Source organism: Antechinus flavipes, chromosome 1 (genome assembly GCF_016432865.1).
Source record: "Antechinus flavipes isolate AdamAnt ecotype Samford, QLD, Australia chromosome 1, AdamAnt_v2, whole genome shotgun sequence".
Lineage (NCBI taxonomy): Eukaryota > Metazoa > Chordata > Mammalia > Dasyuromorphia > Dasyuridae > Antechinus > Antechinus flavipes.
The window spans coordinates 363,027,760-363,052,631 of NC_067398.1; the positions used below are offsets into that span (position 1 = coordinate 363,027,760).

A 24,872-nucleotide genomic window follows, 5' to 3' on the forward strand; every position below is an offset into this window, starting at 1 on the left:
TAACCCAAGCCAGTACAGAGGCTTTGCCACTTACGTGGTCAGAATGGATCAGAGGTCCCCTTTAAATCCACAACATTCTCTGCCACAGCTTACAAAATCTGAAGTGTAGCATTTAGGAAAAGAGAGAGACACAGACAGAGACAGGGAGACAGAGACACACATACACAGAGAGAGAGAAGGAGAGGGAGAGGGAGAGGGAGAGGGAGAGAGAGAGAAGAGAGAGAGAGACAGAGAGAGAGAGAGAGAGAGAGAGAGAGAGAGAGAGACAGAGAGAGAGAGAGAGAAGAGAGAGAAGAGAGAGAGAAAGGGAGACAGAGAGAGACAGAGACAGAGAGAGACAGAGAGACAAAGAGAGACAGAAAGTGAGATACTAAAAGAGACAGGGAAGGGGGGAGGGAGGAGAGTAAGGCTTTTGGAACAGGGTTGAAGAAGAGGCAAGACTGAAGACCAAACTTCATAGGCAATATCGTACTTTTAAGTGACTTGCCCAGTGACTGGGGCTGAATTTGAACTCAGATCCTATTGACTCCCGGGCCAGCTCTTTTCACAGCACCAGCAAGTATTATCTCATAAATATCAAAAGAGAATACTTTATTAAAAATAGAATTTTATTAACTTAGAGCTCAAAACATTAATACAATGGGAAATTAAACATAACAAATGAGTTTTGGTTCCTATGGTGATAAAGCTTTGATTCTGTTTACTTCATGTATCAGTTGTTGAGTTGTTCCAGTCATGTCCAACACTTTGTGACCTCATTGGGGCTTTCTTGACAAAGAGACTGGAGTAGTTTAGAATTTCCTTTTTTATCTCATTTTACAGAGGAGGAAATTGAGGTAAACAAGGTTAAGTGACTTGCCCCAAATCACATAGCTAATAAGCTTGGGAGTTATAGACCTTAGATATTTAACTGTGTGACCTTGGGCAAGTTGATAAAGGAATTGAACTAGTTTAGAAGTATCAAACACCAGGCAGGCAGGCTGCAAATAACATTAAAATGTAACTGGGAAATACTTAACAATAAACAAAAATAATATAGAACACAGATAATGTTAACATATGGTTTTCTAAGGCACTAGTGGCCACAAGGATCCTTAAGTACAGTTTAGTGGCCATCACTTCCATTTATATTTGATAGCAGAGAACTAGATCTTTTCTGAAATCTTTTCTTGATTTCTAGTCCAACTCATTTTCAAACAAGTAAAAAGCTCTAGAATAAGTGGGGGAAAGGGAAGTCTTATAATTTGACATTTGAAAAGTGAAGCATTTCTTTTTTTAATAGTATTTTATTTTTTCCAATTACATGTAAATATAATTTTTAACATTCATTTAAAAAAATTTTTAAGTTCCAAATTTTCTCCCTCTTTCTCTCTCACCTTCCCCTAAAATGATAAGCAATTCGATATAAGTTATATATACACAATCATGTAAAACATCTCCAAATTAGTGAAGTTGTAAAAGTAAAAACAGATTTAAAAGAGGGGATGAGGAGACATGAAAAAAATAGAGTGAAAATGACAAGCTTCAATCTGCATTCAGATTCCATCAGTTTTTCACTTGGTTATGGATAGCATTTTTCATCATGAATCCTGTGGAACTGCCTTGGATTATTGTATTGCTGAGAAGAGCCAAGTCATTCAGAATTGATCATCATATGATGATGCTGTTACTGTGTACAATGTTCTCCTGATTCTACTAACTTAAAAAGTGAAAAATTCGAATGATCTAGAAATTAGGATACTCCCTACTTTATTTGTTTTGCAATTGTGCTTTGGGAGATAGAAGAGTACAATGCAAAAAGATTCAGATCTGAAGGATCAAGGCCCAGATCTGCCACCCACAGGATTGGAAAAAATCTCAGTATCGCCTACTCTCAGTTTCCTAACTTCAGAAATAAGGGATTTGTACTTTAAGGTAGCTTCCACTTCTACATGGCCAGTAGGTGGCGCCATAGTTCTGGACCTAGAGTCAAAAACTCATCTTCCTGAGTTCCAACCTGGGCTCAGACACTTATTAGCTGTGTGACTCTGGTTACTAAACTCTTTTGTCTGTTTTTTCAACTGTAAAATAAACTAGAGAAGGAAATGGCAAACTACTTCTGCCAAGAAAACCCCAAATGGGGTCATAAAAGAAGCAGGCACAACTGAAAATGACTCAACCACAAAACTGCTGCCATATCTATGATGGTGTCTGACCCCTATCAGCCTTCTTTGAAGTTAAGATCCCAGTGCCAATCCTCTCTCTCTCTATGCAGTGATCCCTTGAGAATTTCATGTTTCACATTTGTAGTTTTGGCTATTCAGACTAGGACATCAGATAATTTAATGGAAATTCTTGGAAATTTGCAGGATGATACATATTTGTAAAGAAAACTAAAAAAAATTAATAAGTCATATAAATACTATATTTAGTCATTAATTTTCACTTATCACAATAAGCATCTATAAAGGAAACATTTAAAAATGACTATGTCATAAATACATACTGTATTTAATAATTAATTTTCATTTACCACCGTAAGCATGTATACATAAATCTTTTTTTTTTTTTTTTAATAACTTTTTATTGACAGAACCCATGCCAGGGTAATTTTTTACAACATTATCCCTTGCACTCACTTCTGTTCCGATTTTTCCCCTCCTTCCTTCCTTCCCTCCACCCCCTCCTCCAGATGGTAACAGTCCTATACGTTAAATATGTCACAGCATATCCTAGATACAATATATGTGTACAGAACCATACAGTTCTCTTGTTGTACAGGAAGAATTGGATTCAGAAGGTAGAAATAACCTGGGAAGAAAAATAAAAATGCAAACAGTTTATATTCATTTCCCAGTGTTCCTTCTTTGGGTGTAGCTGCTTCTGTCCATCATTGATCAACTGAAACTGAGTTAGATCTTCTCTTTATCGAAGAGATCCACTTCCATCAGAATACATCCTCATACAATATCGTTGTTGAAGTGTATAATGATGTCCTGGTTCTGTTCATTTCACTCAGCATCAGTTCATGTAAGTCTCTCCAAGTCTCTCTGTATTCATCCTGCTGGTCATTCCTTACAGAACAATAATATTCCATAATATTCATATACCACAATTTACCCAACCATTCTCCAATTGATGGACATCCATTCATTTTCCAGCTTCTAGCCACTACAAACAGGGCAAGCATACATAAATCTATTATAAACAGTTAAATTTCGTTAAAGAGCTTTGTCTTTGGGTTGTTCCTGTGTCTCTCTAGCAACCAGTCTCAAGTCAAATGGTTTTCTCCCCCAGTGACCCCTGCTTTGTGCTTTTCCTAGGAAAAGGAAATTCCTGAAGCAGTTGTTGGAGCTGCACCTGAAGCTGCCAATCTCCTCCATCTACAATTTTCCAGACCTGGTGAGAAGTCTGCCAAATGTTATCCAATTTTAGCTTTATGTAACTGTGGTCTCTATTTTACCCATGGGAAAACTGAGATTTAGAGAGGTGAATGACTTGCCCAGCATCACTGTTGTGATGTCATATTAAGTCATGAACAGCCCTATCCATTGCAGCACCTAGCTGCCTAGAGCCACAAAGCTAGTAAGTGACAAAGATGGCATAAAAGCCCTTCTCTTCCTGATTCTAAGGTTAGGATTCTTGTATCATATCTCATTGCCTCAAGACTGGAGGAGGTGGGTGGAGAGAGCATAGCAGGGAAGGGAATGGACAGCAGGGGAAATGAGGGAGAGATGGATCTGAAAAGGGAGAGAGAAAAATGAACATAATGTGGTATCCTGAGAGATCCCAGGGAGTAAATAGTTAATTATACTAAATTCTATAGAGATCAATAACTGACAAAATGTTATTTTCAGGATTAGGGAGCTTTTAGTCACCTCTGAAAATACAATTTCAGTAGATTATAGGGGCTGAGATTAGATTACAAAACTGTTAAAGAAGGAATAGAGATTTAAGGAAGAAATAGATCCTGCTTTGCTTCCATTGCACCTTTCTCTATCCTATGATGTTTTCCCTAATCTTAATCCTTGGTTTAATCTCAGCTCTTCTCACCTTCTTTAACTTCTGGAATCTCATTTTCTAACTTTTTACCTATGCATATTCTACCATATTTCAAGGTCAAACTTTTCCCTCATTCTTTGTAGATCTCTGCAGCCCAGAAACTCAACATTGTTTATGCCTTCCATTTCACAGCTATAGTGAACTACCTTTCAATAGCTGTTAATGTTATTAAACTTATGTGTTCAGTCTGAGGCCTAAGCACCAAGACTATAGGCCACTGGGATTTCACTGTGGATATTCCAAGAAAAAAATAAAAGTCTCCATTGGCCTTGTCTATTAACATTATATACAGAAAAATAAATAAATAAATAAAACCCTACATTTTTTTTAAGCTCAACTGGAAATACTAAGAAATAATATTTCCTTTAGCCTAAAATCCTTTCTAGATTTTTTTCAAAAGAAAAAATTTTCCTGTAAGAAAATGGGGTAGTAGGGTCAAGGAAAAAAAAAAAAAAAAGACATGTCCTGGGAATGTGATTAAAGGGGATAAAGACGATAACCAAACTAATTTCTTATCTAGTTAGTCATAGCTTTCAGTGGAAAAGTGAGTGATTGGCCATCTATGTCCTCCTCTCCATTAAAGGAGCATTTCACAAAGATTAACACAAGCACAACCAGAGCAACTTCCCTCCTTCCATTCCAACTTCAAGGTAGATACTATTATCATCCCCATTTTGTAATGAGGTGGAAAGAGATTAAATATTTTGGCCAGGATCATACAAGTAGTAAATGTTTGAGGCTGTATTAGAAATCATTTACTCCTGACTGGTTTCCAAGCCCAGCGCCCTATTTATTGTACCACCTAATTGCCTAACATAACTTCAAGAAAGGAATCTATAGTTTTTAGTTGAAAATTAAGTAACTACTGTGATAGAATATTAACCTTAAGCTTCATGTTAACATATTGTGACCTTTTTCTTATGCAAGATTCTTTTAATGTTACCTCAAATTGTCTTGGAGTAGAGAATGTGAGGAAGGGGGCAAAGCTGGAGTAGGGAAAACAACTATGTCAGTTTAGACATTTCTCTCTCTAAACTAGAAAGACTTAAATTTAGATTAAGGTTAAAGTCACAGTTATTGGCAAATTTGTGCCTAAAATGTATAGTTTCATGATTTTTTCCTGAAATTTTTGTCTTTCAATCACAGTATAGTATCTTACATATATAGATAGGCACACAACAAATGTTTTAAAATTATATTTTCAAAAAGTAAGACAATAGACTAGAAATGAAACTTCTAACCTGTCTTTCATGAGGAGGTTGCACTTTTTCTCAATAAGAGGTGGCTCCTTGATCTCTCATTTCATCCATTTCTCCCTTGGAATAGTTCCACTAACTCCCCTACCATCTCTAATCTTTGATCTCTTCTTGTCTACTGATTTCTTTCCAGGTGACTTTAAACCCAACCAAGTTTATTCAATCCTTAGATTAGACAACTGTCCTTAGTGGCTATCATTCTATATTTCTTTTCCCCTACTTGAATAATCTCCTTGAGAAAGCTGTCTATCCTAGATGTCCCTATCTTCTTCTTCTCACTCTCTTCTAAACCTTTTGCCTTTTGGCTTGCAACCTCACAATTCAACTGCAACTGCTTTTTTCAAATTCATTAATGATCTCTTAACTAACAAATCTAATGGCTTTTTCTCAGTCCGCATTGATTTTTTTACAACAAAGAGCTGACTGTGTAATCTTTAACTCAATTGTCTCCAGAAGTTCCCCATTATCTCCAGGTTCAAGTATAAAATTTTGCTTTGTACATAAAGCTCTTCATCACGTCCCCTTTTATCTGCCCAGTTTTCTTACACAGCTGTTCAACAAGCATTTAATAAATGCTTAATAAATATATTAAAATAAGCATTTAATAAATGCTTAATAAATATCTATTAAGTACCAACCACAGTATCAGAGCAGAAGATAGAAGTGTCAGTCCATGCCCTCAAAATGCAAAGTATATACAAATAAGTTATATACAAGATAAAAATGGAGATAATGAAAACAGGGGAGAACTAGCATTAAGGATGATTGAGAAAACCTTCTTTCAGAAGATGGGATTTTAGCAAGTATTTGAAAGAAATTAAATTGGAAGAAACGAGGAGGGAGAATATTTCAAGTGTGGAGAATATTCCTTGAGTTCCCTGAGTCAGGAGATGGATTCTTGAACTGATAACAGCCAGGAGACCAAGATCACTGGATTGCAGAGAATGTGGTATACCATATAAAGTGCAAAAAGACTGGAAAAGGATGGGTTAAGGAAAACTTTATTTAAATTTTATTTTTAGTTCACATTTTCTTCCTTTTATCCCTCCCCCACCTGCTGAGAAGACAAGAAAAACAATACTTACTATACATAAAATTATGTAAAACATTTCCTTATTAATATGTACTGAGAAAAAAAAAGGAAGAAATAAAAAGAAAAGAAGGTAAAAAATATGCTTCAATCTGCACTCTGAGTCTATTAGTTTTCTACTTGGAGGTTGCTAACATTTTATATCACGAGTCCTTTGGAATTGTGGTGGATCATTGTATTAGTAGTTATTAATACTTTCACAATTGATTATCTTTACATTATTGCTATCATATATATAATGTTTTCCTGTTTCTGATCACATCATTTTTTGTTTGCTCACATAGATTTTTTCAAGTTTTTCTGAAACCATCCCTTTCATCATTTCTTATTGTATAATAATACTCTTTAACATTCATAAACTGTAAGAGTTCACAACTGATTTTAGAGGTCTTTGTTTAAAGCCAAACAACAGTTAATTACAACTTTCTGAAATACACATGAACCATATAGGAGCTTGCTAGTGGGACAAATGGAGGAGATACAAAAATCTCTATCTAAACATCCTTTACATGCGATGGAAAAGTATAGCAAAGGTGGGAAAAGGACAAAACCCTTCCTAAAGGGTAGTAGCAAGGCAACAGAAAACGCCATGTTCTTTTCTCTTGAAAATTGCTACACTATGAAGATAGGAGGATCTGCTTATTTGTAAGGGTCCCGACAATTGCACAAGCAGTTTTCCATGCTAGTGCAGACTGACTGGAGCCTGTCTTGATTCCCAAGGCAAAATCCAAGTCCAATTTGGAAGGCAAAGAAGAAATTATGTTTTATCTGGGGGCAAAGAGGTCTTCATCCTTGATATATTCAGGGATTTCTGAGTATTCTGAGTTCAGTATTTCTAGAAAATATGGCAACTCAAAAAAACAAATTCAAGAGTAACATTAGTACTTTATATTTGATCTTGGAGGCAAGAGAGAGCCACTGACGTTGATGACTATGGGGTAACATGATAGCAGCAGTGTCAGAGGATAAAAAAGGATATATACAAGAGATGTTATGAAGGTAGAAAAGACAGGACTTGGCAATTAACTGGAGTGTGTGTGTGTGTGTGTGTGTGTGTGTGTGTGTGTGTGTGTAACCTTTTGGGAAATGTAAATTGGAAATTGTGTTCAATCAGTATAATCAGATTTGATTTTTAACTAAGGCCTGTAAGGAACAATTAAACTTAATTAAATTACATTTTTATCAATATGTTGTTCAATTTTATCTCCCTCACTTTTGTAAGCTCAACTCCCTTGTTTTGTTAAGACTTCCTCTTAATAAAGGCTTCCCCCTTTTTTGTGAGTTAAAGTTTCCCTTTTTGTATCTAAGTTAGATTTATGAAAATTCACAAAATATTTCATGATGCTTCCATAGTATATCATTGAGTTGCTTCATTAATCAGATACCTGAACTAATAAGAAAGCTGAGCTTTGATATAATTAAAATCACATGATATTGAGAATATTTCCAGCCCGGATGTTACAAATAAATGTATTTCTCTATTCCTGTTATACTTCCCTAATCCAATGAATATGCATTAATACCATGAATATGTATTGATCTCATTTAACATGTACTTTGATTAGTTCCTCTTTTTATACTATAAAAATGCTATATTCTGCCATTAATGGCTTTGGGTATTGAGGATGTATTAGCTCTTAATAATTGTCAACTGCTAGCTTTGCCAATAAACTGAATATGCTTGGAACTTTTTTGCCCCAGTTTCTCTTCATTGTAAATTTCTAAAATGACACTTTCTTCTTTCATGTACCATACTGTTACTCAAACAAGACACTCCATCTTTTTACTCCCTGTCTTTTCACTTGCTGTCTCTCAAGCTTAGAATATTCTACCTCCTTTGCTTCTATCAGAGCTTCCCTCAAAAATCAACTCAAATTTCAACTAATACCTTTCCTAGTTCCCCTCACTACTCATGACTCTTATCTTCTATCTACTTTGTATATCTCTGCTATAGAGATATAGAATGTGAGGTTCATTGAGGGAAGGCATTGTGTCTTTCCATTTCTTTATAATCTCATTGCTTAGTAGAGTGCCAGGCACACAATAAGAACTTAATGTTTGTGACTGATATTCAAATTATACAAGATATGCGGTTCAGCAAAATCTATTTTTATAAACTATACAAAATCTATATTTATTAATTGCAAACTCAACCTCTGGCAATTTAGCATAGATACTCTCTGTCATCCCTTCCACCAGGATATAGTCATTATCCCTCATTATCCCTTAAATCAGTTCATGATTCATCCTATGAGTGTGTATACTTCAGTGTTCTCTTCCAGATATGGTTTTCATTTTTCTGTATTCTGTTCTGGTGGTCTCATTAGCTGACAAGTTCTATTATCATCTTCATGCATATAACTATCCAGATCTACATGTCTTGCCCTAGTCTCTCTCTTTTAAGTTCCAATCACACAACACCAACTTATGTTCATAGGTATCTCAAACTCGGAATCTCAAAAAGATTTTTTTTTTTCCCCAAAACGATTCATGATTTTTCCCAAAAAACCTTTTTGTCTTCCTAATATCTGTTGACAGCATTATCATTCTTCTGGTCACCCAAATTTGCAACCTCGGAGTCATTCTAGATTCTTTACTCTTTTTTTTAAGTCCCCATATCCAATCAGATATCAAGTCTTTTCAATTCTACTCAACATCTGTCACATCCATTTCTTTCCCACCACTTACATGGCTTTTGTTCAGGCCCTGATGTAACGCAATACACTCCTAATCAGTCTTTCTGCTTCAAAAGCTAATCTTAGTATTTCAAGTAACTTCACTTTCTTGATCATTCTCTACCTAGCTATCAGATTGAAATTCTTTTTATTTCATTTTTTTCAATTAATCAGTATCTATTTTCTTTCTCCTATCCCTAATTTAAGAGAAAAAAACCCACTTCTCATAACAAATATGCACAATGAAGCAAAACAAATTATCATACTGTTCAAGTCCAGAAATGTCTCACTCTACAGCTTGAATCCATCACCTCAGAGGCAGAAAGAAGGTAACATAGTTCAACATCTGCTTTCTGAAATTACGGTTGGTCACTGAATTGATCAAAATCTTAAGTATTTGACAGTTATTTATCTTTCCAATGTTGCTATTATATAAATTGTTCTGGTTCCTCTCATTTTAATTTGCATCTGTTGACATGTCTTCCTGGGTTTCTCTGAAACTATTCTTTTTGTCATTGTAGAATTTCATTACATCTATAAACCATAATTTGTTCAACCATTCCTTAATTAATGGACAAATCTTCGTTTCTAGGTGTTCATCACTACAAAAAGAGTTGCTATAAATATTTTTACACATATAGGTCCTTTTCTTCTTCCTTTGTTCTCTTTGGGATATAGATCTAGTAAATGAATCGCTAATCCAAAGGGCTAAATTAATATTTCTAAAGAATATCTCTGACTCATCATTTTTCTGCCTCCTAAGGATGGCCCACTTGTTCATCCTTCCTTCTCTTCCCTCTTGGATAAAATGAAAATTCCTCTATTTAGTGCTTCAAGTCTTCTACTATCTGGCTTCACCTCTCCTCTCCTGTCATGCATATTTCCTTCTTTTCTATATTCTGTATTCCAAACCAACTGGCCTACCAGCTGTTCCTCCATATGAGATTCTCTCTCTTATCTCCATGTCCTTTGCATAGGCTAATTCCAGTGTTTGAAGTAGAACTACCTCTTCACATAGACCTTTTAGATTTCCTAGCTTTCTTCAAAGTTCAATAAACGTTCAGCTCTAGCATTACTTCCTCCACAAGGTCATTGGGTCTTCATACTTGTTAGTACCCAAAGGTACATATAAGTATCTTAGTAACCCTAAGTTAAGACAGCGGGTTATAAAAGAAAGAAGAAAACACAAGATAAAAGGCTATTTATAAGGTTTACAACAAGCATATTTTAAAGTCTATATTATAGACCAGAAAGGCAGGAACCCAGAGAAATTTATTTCACTGCATTCTACAGATGAATTAAAATTGGAATTTATTTCACTCCTTTTCTTCCGTATTTTAAATATGAGCCTCCTGATAGGTAAACTTAAATTCTTAGCTATCAAACATGTCATTAGACAGACTGATCTTTAAAAGCCCTTCTTACTCTAACTTTAATTATAGGTCTAAGATTTCTAAGCATTTGAGTGCCGATATATATATACATATATATATACATATATATATATAATATATATATACATACACACACACATATACACACTCACACATACACATAAGTATATGCTTATATATACACACTTATTTTGGGGCCTGTGCAGAGATGGGGCTTAGTGGAACCATAGGGCAAAGTTGGAATGGTTAAGGTGAGACAAAATTATTAGAGGATGTAAAAGGAAATAAGACTTTCAGGTGCATATTCTCTCCACCTAGCACCAGTCATGGCCTTCTACAGGAGCCCCCTGGCACAGATACGCACCCCACCCCCACCCCCAATTCCTCCTGTTCATTCTGCGCATCACGCCGCAGCCTACTCGCTTCCTGGCAAAGGACACCCTCCCCAGCAGGAATCCCAATCAAAATTCTCTCTACGCCTGCGCAGAAACCAAAAGCCGACCTTAGGGGCTTTTTCTGCGCTTGCGCTGCCATGGCTCATGTCCGGTTGTCACTATAGCAACGGATGACTCTCCCGACCAGTCTCTTCTCTGGGGTGTGGGAAAGGAAGCGCAGAGTGCTCAGAGTCGGCCGCTTCTTTTTGTCAGCCATTACTCACCGCTTCTCGCGCCTGGTGTGTGACTTTGAGAGTCTGGTAGGAAAGCTCCATTAGCGCTGTATTATGAGCGGGAGGAAGGAGAAAAGAACACTGACCCTCGCCCGACCACCTCAGTAGGTACTATAGTTGCGGCTCGTGAAACCTAGTGATTATGTACCCCGCCTCCTTCGGGATTGGGCAGGGCCTAGGAAAAATGACCAATCATCAGCCAGAGCTGGGCTAGGGTTTCTGTCAATCACTGTCTATAAAGGCAGATCGGCGGTTAGCTTGGTGGTGAGTAGCCAATCATATTTCAGTTTGTCTAGTAGCTGGCCAATCGTGGCTTGGAAGGGGTAGGGGCCAGAATGATTGGCAGGACTAGGCAAGAAAGCTTTCTTCTTAACCTTAGGAAGGTTCCTTTTTTTCTCTGTCTCTGATTGTTGCGGTGTTTGTGTCCCTCCCTCCTTAAATCCTGTAGACCTGTTGTATGTCTGTTACTTGCCACAAGTGTAGAGAAAGGACGTTGAAGTGCATTCTTCCATTCGCCTTGAGATTGGCAATTTCTGTCTGTGGAGGATGACCCAATGTTTAGATGTCCTTTGGCCGTCTGCATCCTGGCATTACCCAACCTGCCCGCTTCGCCTCGTTATCTCACGCCCAGTTCCCCATCTCTTGTCCATCTTGTAACGCCAAAATCTCATGCAGTCTCCTCCAGGAAGTCTTTCCCTTCATAATCATCTGGTGTTTTGTTTTATGGCTCTCATGTCCTCATTGTGTATTATAACTGTATATTTATGGAGAATTAACTTTCTGCGTCGCCCAGACCTAGCGCTTTGCTCTTAACAGCAGTGAAAAAGATAAATGCGCTGATGAATTGTTCTTTGGAAAAGATGGCCTACTCCAAAGGAGGATTAAGAAATTTATTATTCTGAGATTATCCCGGTAATTGTTCCCTGAGCCTTAACAAAAAGAATTATTTCTAGACATTGATCGATCCAGGATCTCATAGGGAGTTCCTCTCTCCGACCTTCACGGGGCATCTCATGTATATTTTCTCATTCTGTGCAATTCTTGTCTGTGTTTTAACAAATCCTTCTTAATGAATCTACTCAATGTGCTAGAGGCCTTTTTCTAGGTAGTTTTAATATCTTAAGATTCTTAGACTGTTTTTCGTTATGTTTATGCCAGATATAGGACTAGTTTACTTCCTTTATTGATTATATGTATCGTATATGCACATATATGCATATATATGTAATTATGTTACATATTTATAATTATACAATTATAATCTATTTTAATGCTATAATTATTGTAATGATAATTACATATCTAATATCCATCTCTAGTCATCCTGATTTATATCTGCCCACTGAACCCTGATGACTGGAGGAGAAAGGGAAGCTAGTAACTGCACAGCCCACTCTTATTTAAATCCACTTCACTTGCATGTCATAACATCACTTCTAATGTCTTGATCATATCTTCAAGAACAAAAGACAAACAACAGCGTATTCTATTATTATAAATTTATAATTATGAGTAATAATTATCTTGATTTATGTAATTATTATGTTGACAGTTATATATCCAATATGATAGATATGATATATAATTATGTTATATAGTCTTGCAATCTCAGAATTATTCTCTAACCTTTTTATATGCCTTGCTCCAATTCTACTGAATTTGCAATTATATCATAATTGTATGTTACATAACATGTATATATTTATTAATATGATATGATTATAAATATACTAAAATTATCATCTATATAATGTAATTACATATGTATATTTGGTAGAGTCTTTTATAGTGCTTTCTTTGCAGGCTATAGTGGTATTTTTCTTCTCTTCCTGCATCTTTTTTTTTTAAGCAAGGGGAGTGGGGTTAAATGACTTTCTCAGGGTCCCACAGCTAGTAAGTGTCAAGTGTCTAATTTGAGGTCTGTATTTGAACTCAAGACTTCCTGACTTAAGAGTCAGTGCTCTATCCACTGCACCATCTACCTAGCTTTCTCTTCTTTTTTAAGAACTATGAAGACACAAAAACAAAACTATTACTCAACCAACAGTATGTCATAGTATAAAATTTTTACTTTATCTTCTTTTAATTTCTTTTTTCATTATCATGAACTTGATAAACATTAACAAAAATGAATGTTTTTCCAGATAGAGAAGTATAAAAAAAAAAAAAAAAGATTTAAATGAAACTGTATCACTTCACTACATAGAGCTTGTTGATTTTTCTAAGTATATTACAAATTTAACATGTTGTTTCCTATGTTGTCTGTCTTGTCTCTGTCCCTTATACTTTTTCCTCTCTATGTGTGTGTGTGTGTGTGTGTGTGTTCTGTTTTTTTTTTTTTTTTTTGAGAAGCAATTGGGATTAAGTGACTTGCCCAGAATCACATAGCTAATATTAAATGTTAATTGTCTGACACCAGATTTAAATTCAGATCCTTCTGACTGCAAGGCTAATGCTTTATCCACTGTGCTATCTAGCTGCTCCTCCTTTATATTTTAAAATGAGTCATTGACATTCTTTTCCTTATTTTCTTCCTTATTAAAAAATCAATATGGCTACACTATTCATTTGCTACCTTAAGTTCTGTCTTTCAAAAATAAAAAAGCTCTTCTTGGTAATAAATATTATTGTGAAATAAACAAATCAAAAGAATCACATATTAGCAAAAGTTTAAAATGCATAACTAATTCTGCACCTTTAGGTCATCAACTCTGTGCCATGAGGGAGGAACATGACTCAGCATCAGTTTTCTAGACTCTTGCTTAGTTATTAAGAATGGTTCTGAAGTCTTTCACAATTATTTTTCTTTTTAATGTGGTAGTTATGGAATATTATTTTTCATTTAGTTCTGCTTATCTTATTCTGAATCAAATCACACAAGTCACAACAGGTTGCTCTCACTCCATTCTTTTTGACATTTCTCTCAGGGCAAATAATATCCTTTTACATTCATAACTTGTTAAGGTGTGAGCCAATTGTTGTAAAGGTACTATCCAATTTATTTCCAGTTCTTTACTACAAAAAGAATGCTGCTATTAATCCACACAAACTTATTAGCTATGCTGAGCTCTGGAATACAAAGAAAAGTGTCCTTGCTCTCAAGGTAGTCACATTGTATGGAGGAGGCAATATATGAGCAATTCTGTACAAATATTATTGATAATATGTACATAGATGAATGAATGGATGGATGGATGGAATATGGATGGATGGATGGATGTGTGTGTGTATATATATTTACACACATATATACATGGTCACTAGAAGGTAATGTCAGATAGTGCAGCCTGGAGTGGGAAAGGAAGGAATGAAAGGCATACCATGTAGATTAGAATAGAAACTGGGGCAGTGGGTAGAGCATTGGCCCTGAAGTCAGGAGGACTTGAGTTCAAATTCAAATCTGGCCTTAGACACTTGGATCCTGGGCAAGTCACTTAACCCCAATTGCCTCAGCAAAGAGAGAGAGACAGACAGACAGAGACAAGGAGGAAGAAAGTGAGGGAGTACACAAGATGAGAGGAAAGAGAAAGGGGTACATATAAGAAATGCTATGAAGATAGAAACTACAAAATTTGATACTTGATTGGATATGTATAGTGAGTATAAAGGAATTGGAGGATGATTCTGAGATTGAAAGCCCAAATGACTGGGAGAATAGGAGAATTTGGAAAAGAGATTTTGAGGGTAAAAATAAGGTTTTTTTTTTTTTTTTTGGACAGGTAGAGTTTGAGATGTCTCTGAAACCTCAAATTTGAAATAATTAAGAGATGGTTAGAAATACAAAAATGATCAGGAGAAAAGTTAGGGGTGAATAGACATACAATTCAAATACATAGTTGATAAATGAACTTACAGATCATCAAGTGAGATAGGAGAGAGGGACAAGAAAAGAAAACCCAGAATAGAACCTTGGGGGATGTCCACAGTTAAAGTGTGTGACTTAGAGGAAAATCCCAGAAAGAAACCTGAGAAGTATCAGTTAAACAGGTAAGAGAAAAACCTGGAGAAAAGAATGTTATAAAAATCTACAAAGGAGCAAACACCTAAGAGAAAGTGATCATTCGTGTTACAGACTACAGAGAGATGAAGAATGAAGACTGAGAGAAGGCCATAAGATTTGACATTTAGAGGATTATTGATAACTTTGGAGAAAGCACTTTCAGGGGGGTAGAAACCAGAGTATAAAGGAAACTGAAGAACAGGAAAGAATAGAAAGTAGAGGCATTGGTGTACATGGCCTTCTCAAGGAGTTGAGAGAGAGAGCAAAAGATAGTAGTATTGGGTCAGATCAAGTGAGGGTTTTCTAAGTTTATTTGGAGGAGACATAAGAGTGTTTATAAATGATAAAGAAATAGCCAATAGATATCAATACATTGAAGGTTAATGAGAAGTGGGAATGATAGGGGAAACAGTGTGCTGGAAATTAAAGGGAATAGGATCAAAGTTACATGCTGAGGAATTGGTCTTGTGAAGGAAACTTTGTGTGAGACAAACATGAGGGAAGAGATAGTACGGGTAGACACCTGAGTGATGAAAGAGAAGGAGGAGAGAAGAAAGCGCTCTAGGGGATTGGCTTCAAAATTTTTAGGTGAATTTTGAGGCAAAGTCCTTAGCTGAGAGGATGGGGAAATTAAGGATGAATGAAAAGATTTGGAATAACTGTTGTGGTAAGTGGGATAGTAAACTGACTAGAAAAGTATGAAACATTACCTTGCTGCAATGAAGTGGATTTCAGCTAAGATTGTATGACATAAATTTGTAATGGTGGGACAGGTGAAATCTGAAATGACTGATTTTAATGATTGATATATATATGGTATTATTATAAATTTATAATTATAGAATTATAATCTATTTTAATTAATGATAACTATAATCTATTTTAATTCTATAATTATTATAATGATAATTATATATCTAATATCCATCTCCAGTTATATATGCAACTCCTATAACTGAATGAAATTTTCTCACAAGACAAAAATTGGACTAGATCCATAATTGAATAGAAAGGGAAGTGAGGTAGGTCCAGAATTGAATTCCAGGATGGAGTCCTAATTCACTCAATTTCCACAATTCTTGCAGTAGATAAATTCTTAGAATTTCCACTATCATACAATGTGATTTCTTGACTTTCTCCATCTCTGTTGGATATGAAAAAAGAATAATAGAGTAGTAATCCAAGGCTGTGGTTTGAGAAGGCATAATTGATGAAAAAAATAAGATAAGGAACTAGAGTATAGAATGAGCAGTAGAGAGGGGGGGACAGGGAATGTGGTTATTGTAGAGGAGATAACTTGCAATAGAACAGAGGAGCAGAGGTATTAAAGGTCATGATAAGGAGAAAGAACAGGAATAGGGGTCATGAGGTAGAAATAAAGATACTATAAATATTTTTATGCATATGAATCTTTTTCCTTCTTTCTTTGATCTTTTTGAGAGTATATGCTTTGTAGTAGTATTTGGGTCAAAAAGGTGTGTACAGATTAGTGACTTTTGAACATAGTTCTAAATTGTTTTCTAGAACAGTTGGATCGATTCATGGGTTCATTAATGATAAATTAGTATTCCTATCCTTAATAGTCTCCAACAGTTGTTATTTTATTTCTGTGTCATCTTTGCCAATCTGATGATAGGAGTAGAATCTCAGAATTATTTTAATTAGCATTTCTCTTTTTATTAGTGATTTGGAACATTTGTCACATGGTTGCTGATAACTTGCCTCTTTTTTTTTTTTTTGGAGTACAAGTTATTCATGTAGCTTTTGCTATTTATTGTTTAATCATTTTTTTCAGTTGTGTCAAACTCTGTGATCTCCTTCTGGGGTTTTCTTGGCAAAGATACTGAAGAGGCTTGCTAGCTTCTCCAGTTCATTTTACAGATGAGGAAACTGAGGCAAATAAAGTTGACTAGTCCAGGAACATAGCTAATAAGCTGACTGCAGCTCAGCACTTTATCCACTGCATCACCTAATTGCCATATAACCTTTGACTATTTAAATAGAAGGAAATGGTTTTTGTTTGTCTATATTTCTTTCAATTCTTTATGTAGCTTATATATCAAACTCATTAGAGAAACTTGCTATGAAGATTTTTTTTCCTTCTAGTTAATTATTTCCCTTCTTGATATACATTGACTTCCCCAGAAGATATTGAATGTCAAGCCATATGTATCAGATGCCCAGCCGTGTGTTAGGGGCTTTACCAAATACAAAGAATTAACAGCCATTAACCTCCAAGAATTTGTTAGCTAATCAGGGAGAAAAGAATCATAGAATTGTCATAGAAAGGAAATTAATGATCATTGGTCCAATACTTCCTCCCTACCTCCTTCCCAAACCCCCAACCCATTAAAAAATTATTATTCCAATGAATTTGCCATCTTGTCAATATGAATGCTCTTTTCAATGGAAGAAAACATAATTATTCACATCTTCTCATCCTGAGTGATTCTTGTTACACTTTTTCCATAATTCAATAGGATCATAGATTCGGAGCTAGAAGAGACATCAGAGATAATTTAATCCAACTCCCTTATTTTACAGATGAGGATACTGAGGCACTGAAGTGCTGCAAGACAGACAAGTACTAAGACTGGGTTTGAATACAGGTTGCCCGAGGCCAAAGAGATTAGTATTCTTTCTATGTATCACACTGTCTTTCATCTCTTTGATAAGGAGTCTGCTCAGGCTGCTGGACACCTACTTCTAAGTGGCTTAACATTTTATTTTATTATTTATTTGTTTGTTTTATTTATTTTTAATATCCATTGTTTCATGAATCATGTTGGGAGAGAAAAATCAGAGCAAAAAGGAAAAACCATGAGAGAAATTTAAAAAACAGAAAAAAGAAGTGAACATATCATGTGTTGATTTACATTCAGTCTCCTTAGTTCTTTTTCTAGATACAGATGGCATTTTCTGTCCAAAGTCTATTGAGATTGCTTCGGATCACTGAACTACTGAGAACAACTAAGCCTTGCATAGTTGATCATAGCACATTCTTGCTGTTACTGTGGACAATGTCTTCCTGGTTGTGCTCATTTTGCTCAGCATCAGTTCGTGTAAATCTTTCCAGGCCTTTCTATTATCAGCTTGTTCATCATTTTTTACAGAACAATAATATTCCATTACCTTCATATACCACAACTTGTTCAGCCATTCCCCAAATGATCGTCATTCCCTTCATTCCCAATTCTTTGCTACCACAAAAAGGTGGCTTAACATTTTATAAGCAATGCAGCAAACTGTCCCTGGATTATTCCTTGCTTTAAAGCTACTAACATTCTCAATCCAGCCCATCTCCTTTCCTGATCAGACATTTCACTGATAAACCTTTTATCCCACTTAATTTTTTCCTTTTTTTTTTTTTTTTTTGATGTTTAGCAATTTTTCTTAATTTGACAAATCCTTGTTCACAGAATTTTAGAACCTCTTTAATATCATGATTTTGTGGTTATTATTGTTCCATTGTTTCAGTCATACCCAACTCTTCATACCTAATTTGGGGTTTTCTTGGCAGAGATACTGGAATGGTTTACCATTTCCTACTCCAGTTCATTTTACAGATAAGGAAATTAAGGCAAACAGAGTTAAATGACTTGTCCAAGGTCTAAGTAGGTGTCTGAGGTTGGATTTGAACTCAGGAAGATGAGTTTTCTTGACTCCAGGCCCAGCACTCCATCCACTATGCCACCTAGTTGTCATGATACCCCTTGTTTGTTTGTTTTTAATTTAAATATTTTTGTTTGATTAATAACTTTTGTTTTTAACGCTATAGCTATTGTCTTTTCCCTCATGAATCAAACTTGTGACAAAGGAAAATAGCTAGCCAATTTGTAAGCATTTATTAAGTGTCTATTAATGGGTCAGGCATTTTATTTGATACTGGGAATACACAAACAAAAATTGTCCCTACTTAAAGAGTTTTTATTCTACTGAGGAAGACACCATGTACATACATAACTATGAATGTGTAGCCTTTTCTGATTTGCTTGGTCAGCATCCCAAGCCAAGCAGAAGCCTGGGTTTGACCTGTTTCCAGCCATGTGCAGAGGGAGGGTTCCTCCTCCCTGTGGCACCACCCTCAGAACCTGTGCAGATACCTTTGACTGCTTTTTGTGGACAGTAATGATTTAGGAGTTCACACCGAGAGATAATGAAAAATCTCTTTAGTGACTATTGAGCTAGAATTCCATGGTGCTACTAAAGGGGAGATTTTGGGTGCTGGCATTTCTGAAGTTCAGGAATGACTTCAATATTTAAAAAAATTTTTAATAATAGCTTTTATTTGCAAAATATGTGCAAAAATGGTTTTCAGTATTCACTCTTGCAAAACCTAGTTTTCCAAGCTTTTCTTCCTCTCTTCCCCTCCCCTAGACAACAAACAATCCAATATAAGTTAAATATGTGCCATTTTTCTATACATTTCCACATTTATCATGCTGCACAAGAAAAAATCCGATTAAAAAGGGAAAAAAGTGAGAAAAAGAAAAAAGCAAGGAAAAACAAAACAAAATAAAACAAGTGCAAACCCTATATTGTGATCCACACTCAGTTCCCACAATCCTGTCTCTGGGTGTAGATGGCTCTCTTTATCACAAGACCTTTGGAACTTCTTAAGGGGGGCAGGTCAATTCTCTGAGAGCCTTCACAGCTGTGGATCACAGCATATGAAGGTGTTGCAGGCAGCATTTGCTGACACAGATGTTGTGGACTGGGAATGAGATAAATTGGAAGCAGAGGAAGAGGAGAGAAGTCAGACAACTCAAGGTCTCTCACTCAGAGAGGTCAGAGAACAGCAACTGCCTCTCAGTCTCCTTGTATCATCCTCTCACAAGAGGAGATCCATTCTGGGTTGCATCTCCAGCAGCCACTGTCAGGTGGCTCCCACATTACAACAGGAACTGGTCTAAATCACCTCATTGTTGAAGAGAGTTACGTCCATCAGAATCAATCATTGTAAAGTCTTCTTGTTGCCGTGTACAATGATCTCTGGTCCTGCTCATTTCACTTAGCATCAGTTCATGTAAGTCTCGCCAGTCCTCTCTGTATTCATCCTGCTGGTCATTTCTTACAGAAGAATAATATTCTGTAATGTTCATATACCACAATTTATTCAGCCATTCTCTAATTTTTGGGCATCCACTCAGTTTCCAGTTTCTGGCCACTACAAACAGGGCTGCCACAAACATTTTGGCACATACAGGTCCCTTTCCCTTCTTTAAGATTTCTTTGGCATATAAGTGAAGTAGTAATGCTACCGGATCAAAGGTATGCACAGTTTGATAACTTTTTGTGCACAGTTCCAAATTGCTCTCCAGAATGGTTGGATCCATTCACAACTCCACCAACAATGCATCAGTGTCCCAATTCTCCCACATCCCCTCCAACATTCGTCATTCTATTTTCTTGTCACCTTAGCCCATTTGGACTCTCCAGTGTTTCTCCCATGTGGTGCCTGTTTATAAGCTCATACCCTCTGAGACAAGGCAGGCTTAGCCTGTGCTTCAGGAGGCACCTGCCTACTGTTTGCATCTTCTTTCCTAGATCTCAGAAGAGGCCTGATGCTGAATGAAGTGAGCAGAGCCAGCAGAACTTTGTACATAGAAGCACTAACATTGTGGGATGACCAGCTATGATAGACTTACTTTTTCTCAGCAATGCGGTAATCTAAGACAATTCCAATAGCCTTGGGATGGAAAATGGTATCTATACCAAAGAAAGAACTATGGAGTCTGAAGGAAAATCAAAGCATACTATTTTCACCTTTTTTTTTTCAGGGGTTTCCCCTTTTGTCATGATTCTTCTTTTATAACATGACTAATGTGGAAATGTGTTTAACATGATGGCACTTGTATAACTTATGTCAGTTTGCATGTCATCTTATCAGGGAGGAGGGAGGAAGAGAAGGGTGGGTGAACATTTTGGAATTCAAAATCTTATAAAAATGAATGTTGAAAATTATTTTTTACATATAATTGGAAAAAACGAAACACTATTTACAATTTTAAAAATACACACACACACATACACACACACATACACACACACACACACACACCCTGACATCTTCTCCTTCCTGGATATCCAATCACCAGGTCAACAACTCCTGGATCAGTTTTATTAAATGATATATGTAAAAATCTGATCTGAGTGCTGATGATACAAATAAAGGCAAAAACAGTCCTTCCCCTCAAAATCTCACATTCTGATATAGGGTACAATGTGCTAGAAACTGGATATACAATATATATATATATATATATATAATATATATATATATATATATATATATATAATATATATATATATCTATACTACAGGTTGTTTGTTGAATTGTTTCAGTCATGTCTCCAAGACTCCATTTCAGGTTTTCTTGGCTTATTTTATAAATGAGGAAACTGAAATTAACAGTATTAAGTGTCCAGGCTCATACAGCTAATGAGTATCTGAGGCAATATTTGCACTCATCCCCTGTGCCACATAGCTACCCTATGCTACAGTGTAAATAAAAATAAATCTTGGAGGGAGGACATTTGGTAGAGGAGATAGATCTGGAAAAGGCCTCATGCAAAATGTGGAATTTGTTTGATTGGTTAGCTGTTGTCCATTTTCTAAGGGGACCAAAATGCTATTACTATATTAGGCCTAACAGATAAATTTGAGCTCAGACGGCTCTACCAAAAATGGGGCACAAATGGAACATATGAACATTTGGAATGGAGATAGGCTTAAATGTGCGTGTCTCATATTTCTTTTGAGCTACTGAAATTCTGCTTTGCTTATAGACAATGGCTCTGACAGTGTCATCTGTGGGGATATCCCTGGAAAGTATACTGCCAAATTAAGTGAATTTATCCACAGCTTTCAAAATTTCTCCATTTTTTATAATCAATGATTCCATGTAATGTGCTTCTGGAGGTCCCTATTCAGGTGCCAAAATGTAATGTCTAGGCTAGCTCTCTGGAGGATCTTGGAACCAGCCTTGATGTTAGTGCAGGAGGCAGAAGAGCCACCAGGAAGATGGTCAAAGATGGAATGTCTCATTTCCATTCCTCTCAGCCCTTAAATATCTCAGTATCATTACATCATTACAGCACTCTAAGTATATGTGAGAACCATTACATAACTATAATAAGTACTAAGTACATGTGAACTAGAGAAATATCAATCACACTGAATTAATACCCTGGTGTAAGTATTTTTCCTTCAAGAATACTTTTCTCAGAGTTCCCCAATATCTGCTTTTAGAACAATATCTGTTTTAGAACACAGGTGATCGTGCCCTCCCTGACTTCTCAAGAAGATAAGAACATGGAGAGCAATCTGGAATTATGCCCAAAAAGTTATCAAATTGTGCATACCCTTTGATCCAGCAGTGTTTCTATTGGGCTTATATCCCAAAGAAATACTAAAGAAGGGAAAGGGATCTGTATGTGCCAAAATGTTTGTAGCAGCCCTATTGTAGTGGCTAGAAACTGGAAAATGAATGGATGCCCATCAATTGGAGAATGGCTGGGTAAATTGTGGTATATGAATGTTATGGAATATTATTGTTCTGTAAGAAATGACCAGCAGGATGTATACAGAGAGGCTTGGAGAGACCTACATGAATTGATGCTAAGTGAAATGAGCAGAACCAGGAGATCATTATACACTTCGACAACAATACTGTATGAGGACATATTTTGATGGAAGTGGATTTCTTTGACAAAGAGACCTAACTGAGTTTCAATGGATAAATGATGGACAGAGACAGCTACACCCAAAGAAAGAACACTGGGAAACGAATGTGAACTATCTGCATTTTTGTTTTTCTTCCCGGGTTATTTATACCTTCTGAATCCAATTCTCCCTGTGCAACAAGAGAACTGTTCGGTTCTGCAAACATATATTGTATCTAGGATATACTGCAACATATCCAACATATATAGGACTGCTTTCCATCTAGGGGAGGGGGTGGAAGGAGGGAGGGGAAAAATTGGAACAGAAATGAGTGCAAGGGATAATGTTGTAAAAAAATTACCCTGGCATGGATTCTGTCAATATAAAGTAATTATTAAATAAAAATTAAAAAAAAAAAAAAAAGATAAGAACACCAAACCAGATATTGTTAGCAGATTTCCTCTAGGCTGAAGAGATTTACTTGAAACAGGTATACACAAAACCATCAGCATGGGAGGTATTACACAAAAACATAATAATATAACACAGGCTAGTAGTGATGTAACAAACAATATAAATCAACATGAAAAATTATACATTTCCATAAGTCCTAGAAGGAAGGTATATAAATAACAATCACACATACACCTCCTTCAGCAGCCAAGAGATAGTCCAAAACCAATCTATTGTCCATTACTTCCTGTGTCAGGTAATCCAATGATCCCTGCAAGTTTTTGAAGTCCTGCAACAATCTTTTTATTTATTAGGGAATCCAATGATTCCCGAGGGTTTTGAAGTCCTGCATCAGTCTCATTTACAATTTTTGATGTTCATGAATCAATTGCCATACACATTAGGTTAACTGCTGGGCTCTTTCAGTGGCACACATTGTCAAAGAAGGAACCACCCGATGTTTCTTGGGTCTGCTCCTTCGTTTCAAGGGTCTGCTCTGTCTCTCTCTGATGGACAAGGCAATTATGGTTAATTGGCACCCATCTGATTCCTTCTCTACCTGTAGAGATACAAGCAAACCCTCTCCCCCAAGCAGTTAGCCTATCTGGTCCCTTCCATTCACCACTTTCTGGGTCTTTCCACATCACCTGGCGATTATCTAAAGATAGTGGAGCTGCTCACACTGGACACTGCCCTTCTGGTGGGTTATAAAATCTGTCTGCCAGAGCCAGTGCATCTTTGTCAAAAATCAAGAAGTTAATAGTATAAAAGGTTAGATTTAGTAGTTCTCTAGGGTTACCTATGGCTCCCCCTTTCTTTTGTTTTTGGAGGAGCGTCTTAATGTCTCTGTTTCTCCTCTCTACTATTGCCTGTCCTTGAGGATTAAAAGGTATGCCAGTGTTGTGTAAAATCTTATACTGTGCACAAAAGTGTGCAAAATGTTTAGAAGTACATGCAGGTCCATTGTCTGTTTTTATTGTTTGTGGCACACCCATAATTGCAAAAGCTTACATAAGGAATTCAGGGACCACTCAGCTGTCTCTTGCTGCTGGTATTGCAAAAGTGAATCCTGAAAAGGTGTCTACCACAACATGGATAAAAGACAGATGACCAAAAGATTTATAATGGGTCACATCCATTTGCCAAATTTCATTGGATGTCAAACCACAAGGGTTCTTCCCTGGAGGAAGTGCAGGAGCATGGAAAGGAAGGCAAACTGTACAGGCTTTTACTGTGCTCCTCGCTTCTTCTCTTGTTATTCCAAATTGTAAACATAAAGCTCGAGCAGCCTGATGATATTTAGAATGCGATTCCTGGGCTTCCTGAAATAAAGGAGTACTAGCCAACATAGTTAAAAGACTATCTGCCTTTGAATTCCCATCAAAAATAGGACCTGGAAGTCCACTATGAGAGTGGACATGCAAGATATAAATCTTACCTGGATGCTTTCTCACTTGCTCTTGAATTTTCTTAAAGAACTTATTTATATTAGATGCCACAGATTTTATTTGTAGAACACCAGTTCTGGTGCAGAATAGTCAGAACTCTCTTTATAGTTAAGTCACAAGAGTATATAGCACAAATATTATGTTTGGATGCATGTGTAAAGATAGTTGGTCCTTTAAGAGGAA

At 36.3% G+C, this 24,872-nt stretch overlaps 1 protein-coding gene across 2 annotated transcripts in view; it reads right to left on the reverse strand.

Moving 5' to 3' along the window:
- KATNAL2 (katanin catalytic subunit A1 like 2) overlaps window positions 1–11,226 on the reverse strand; it is a 130,096-nt gene extending 118,870 nt beyond the window's left edge. For both annotated transcript variants that reach the window (XM_051969659.1, XM_051969660.1), the window contains exon 1: window positions 11,115–11,226. In XM_051969659.1, coding sequence (XP_051825619.1) covers window positions 11,115–11,165 — 51 coding nt within the window. In that variant the 5' untranslated portion in view covers window positions 11,166–11,226. The remainder of the gene's footprint in view (window positions 1–11,114) is intronic.
- Between the last annotated feature and the right edge of the window lie 13,646 nt (window positions 11,227–24,872).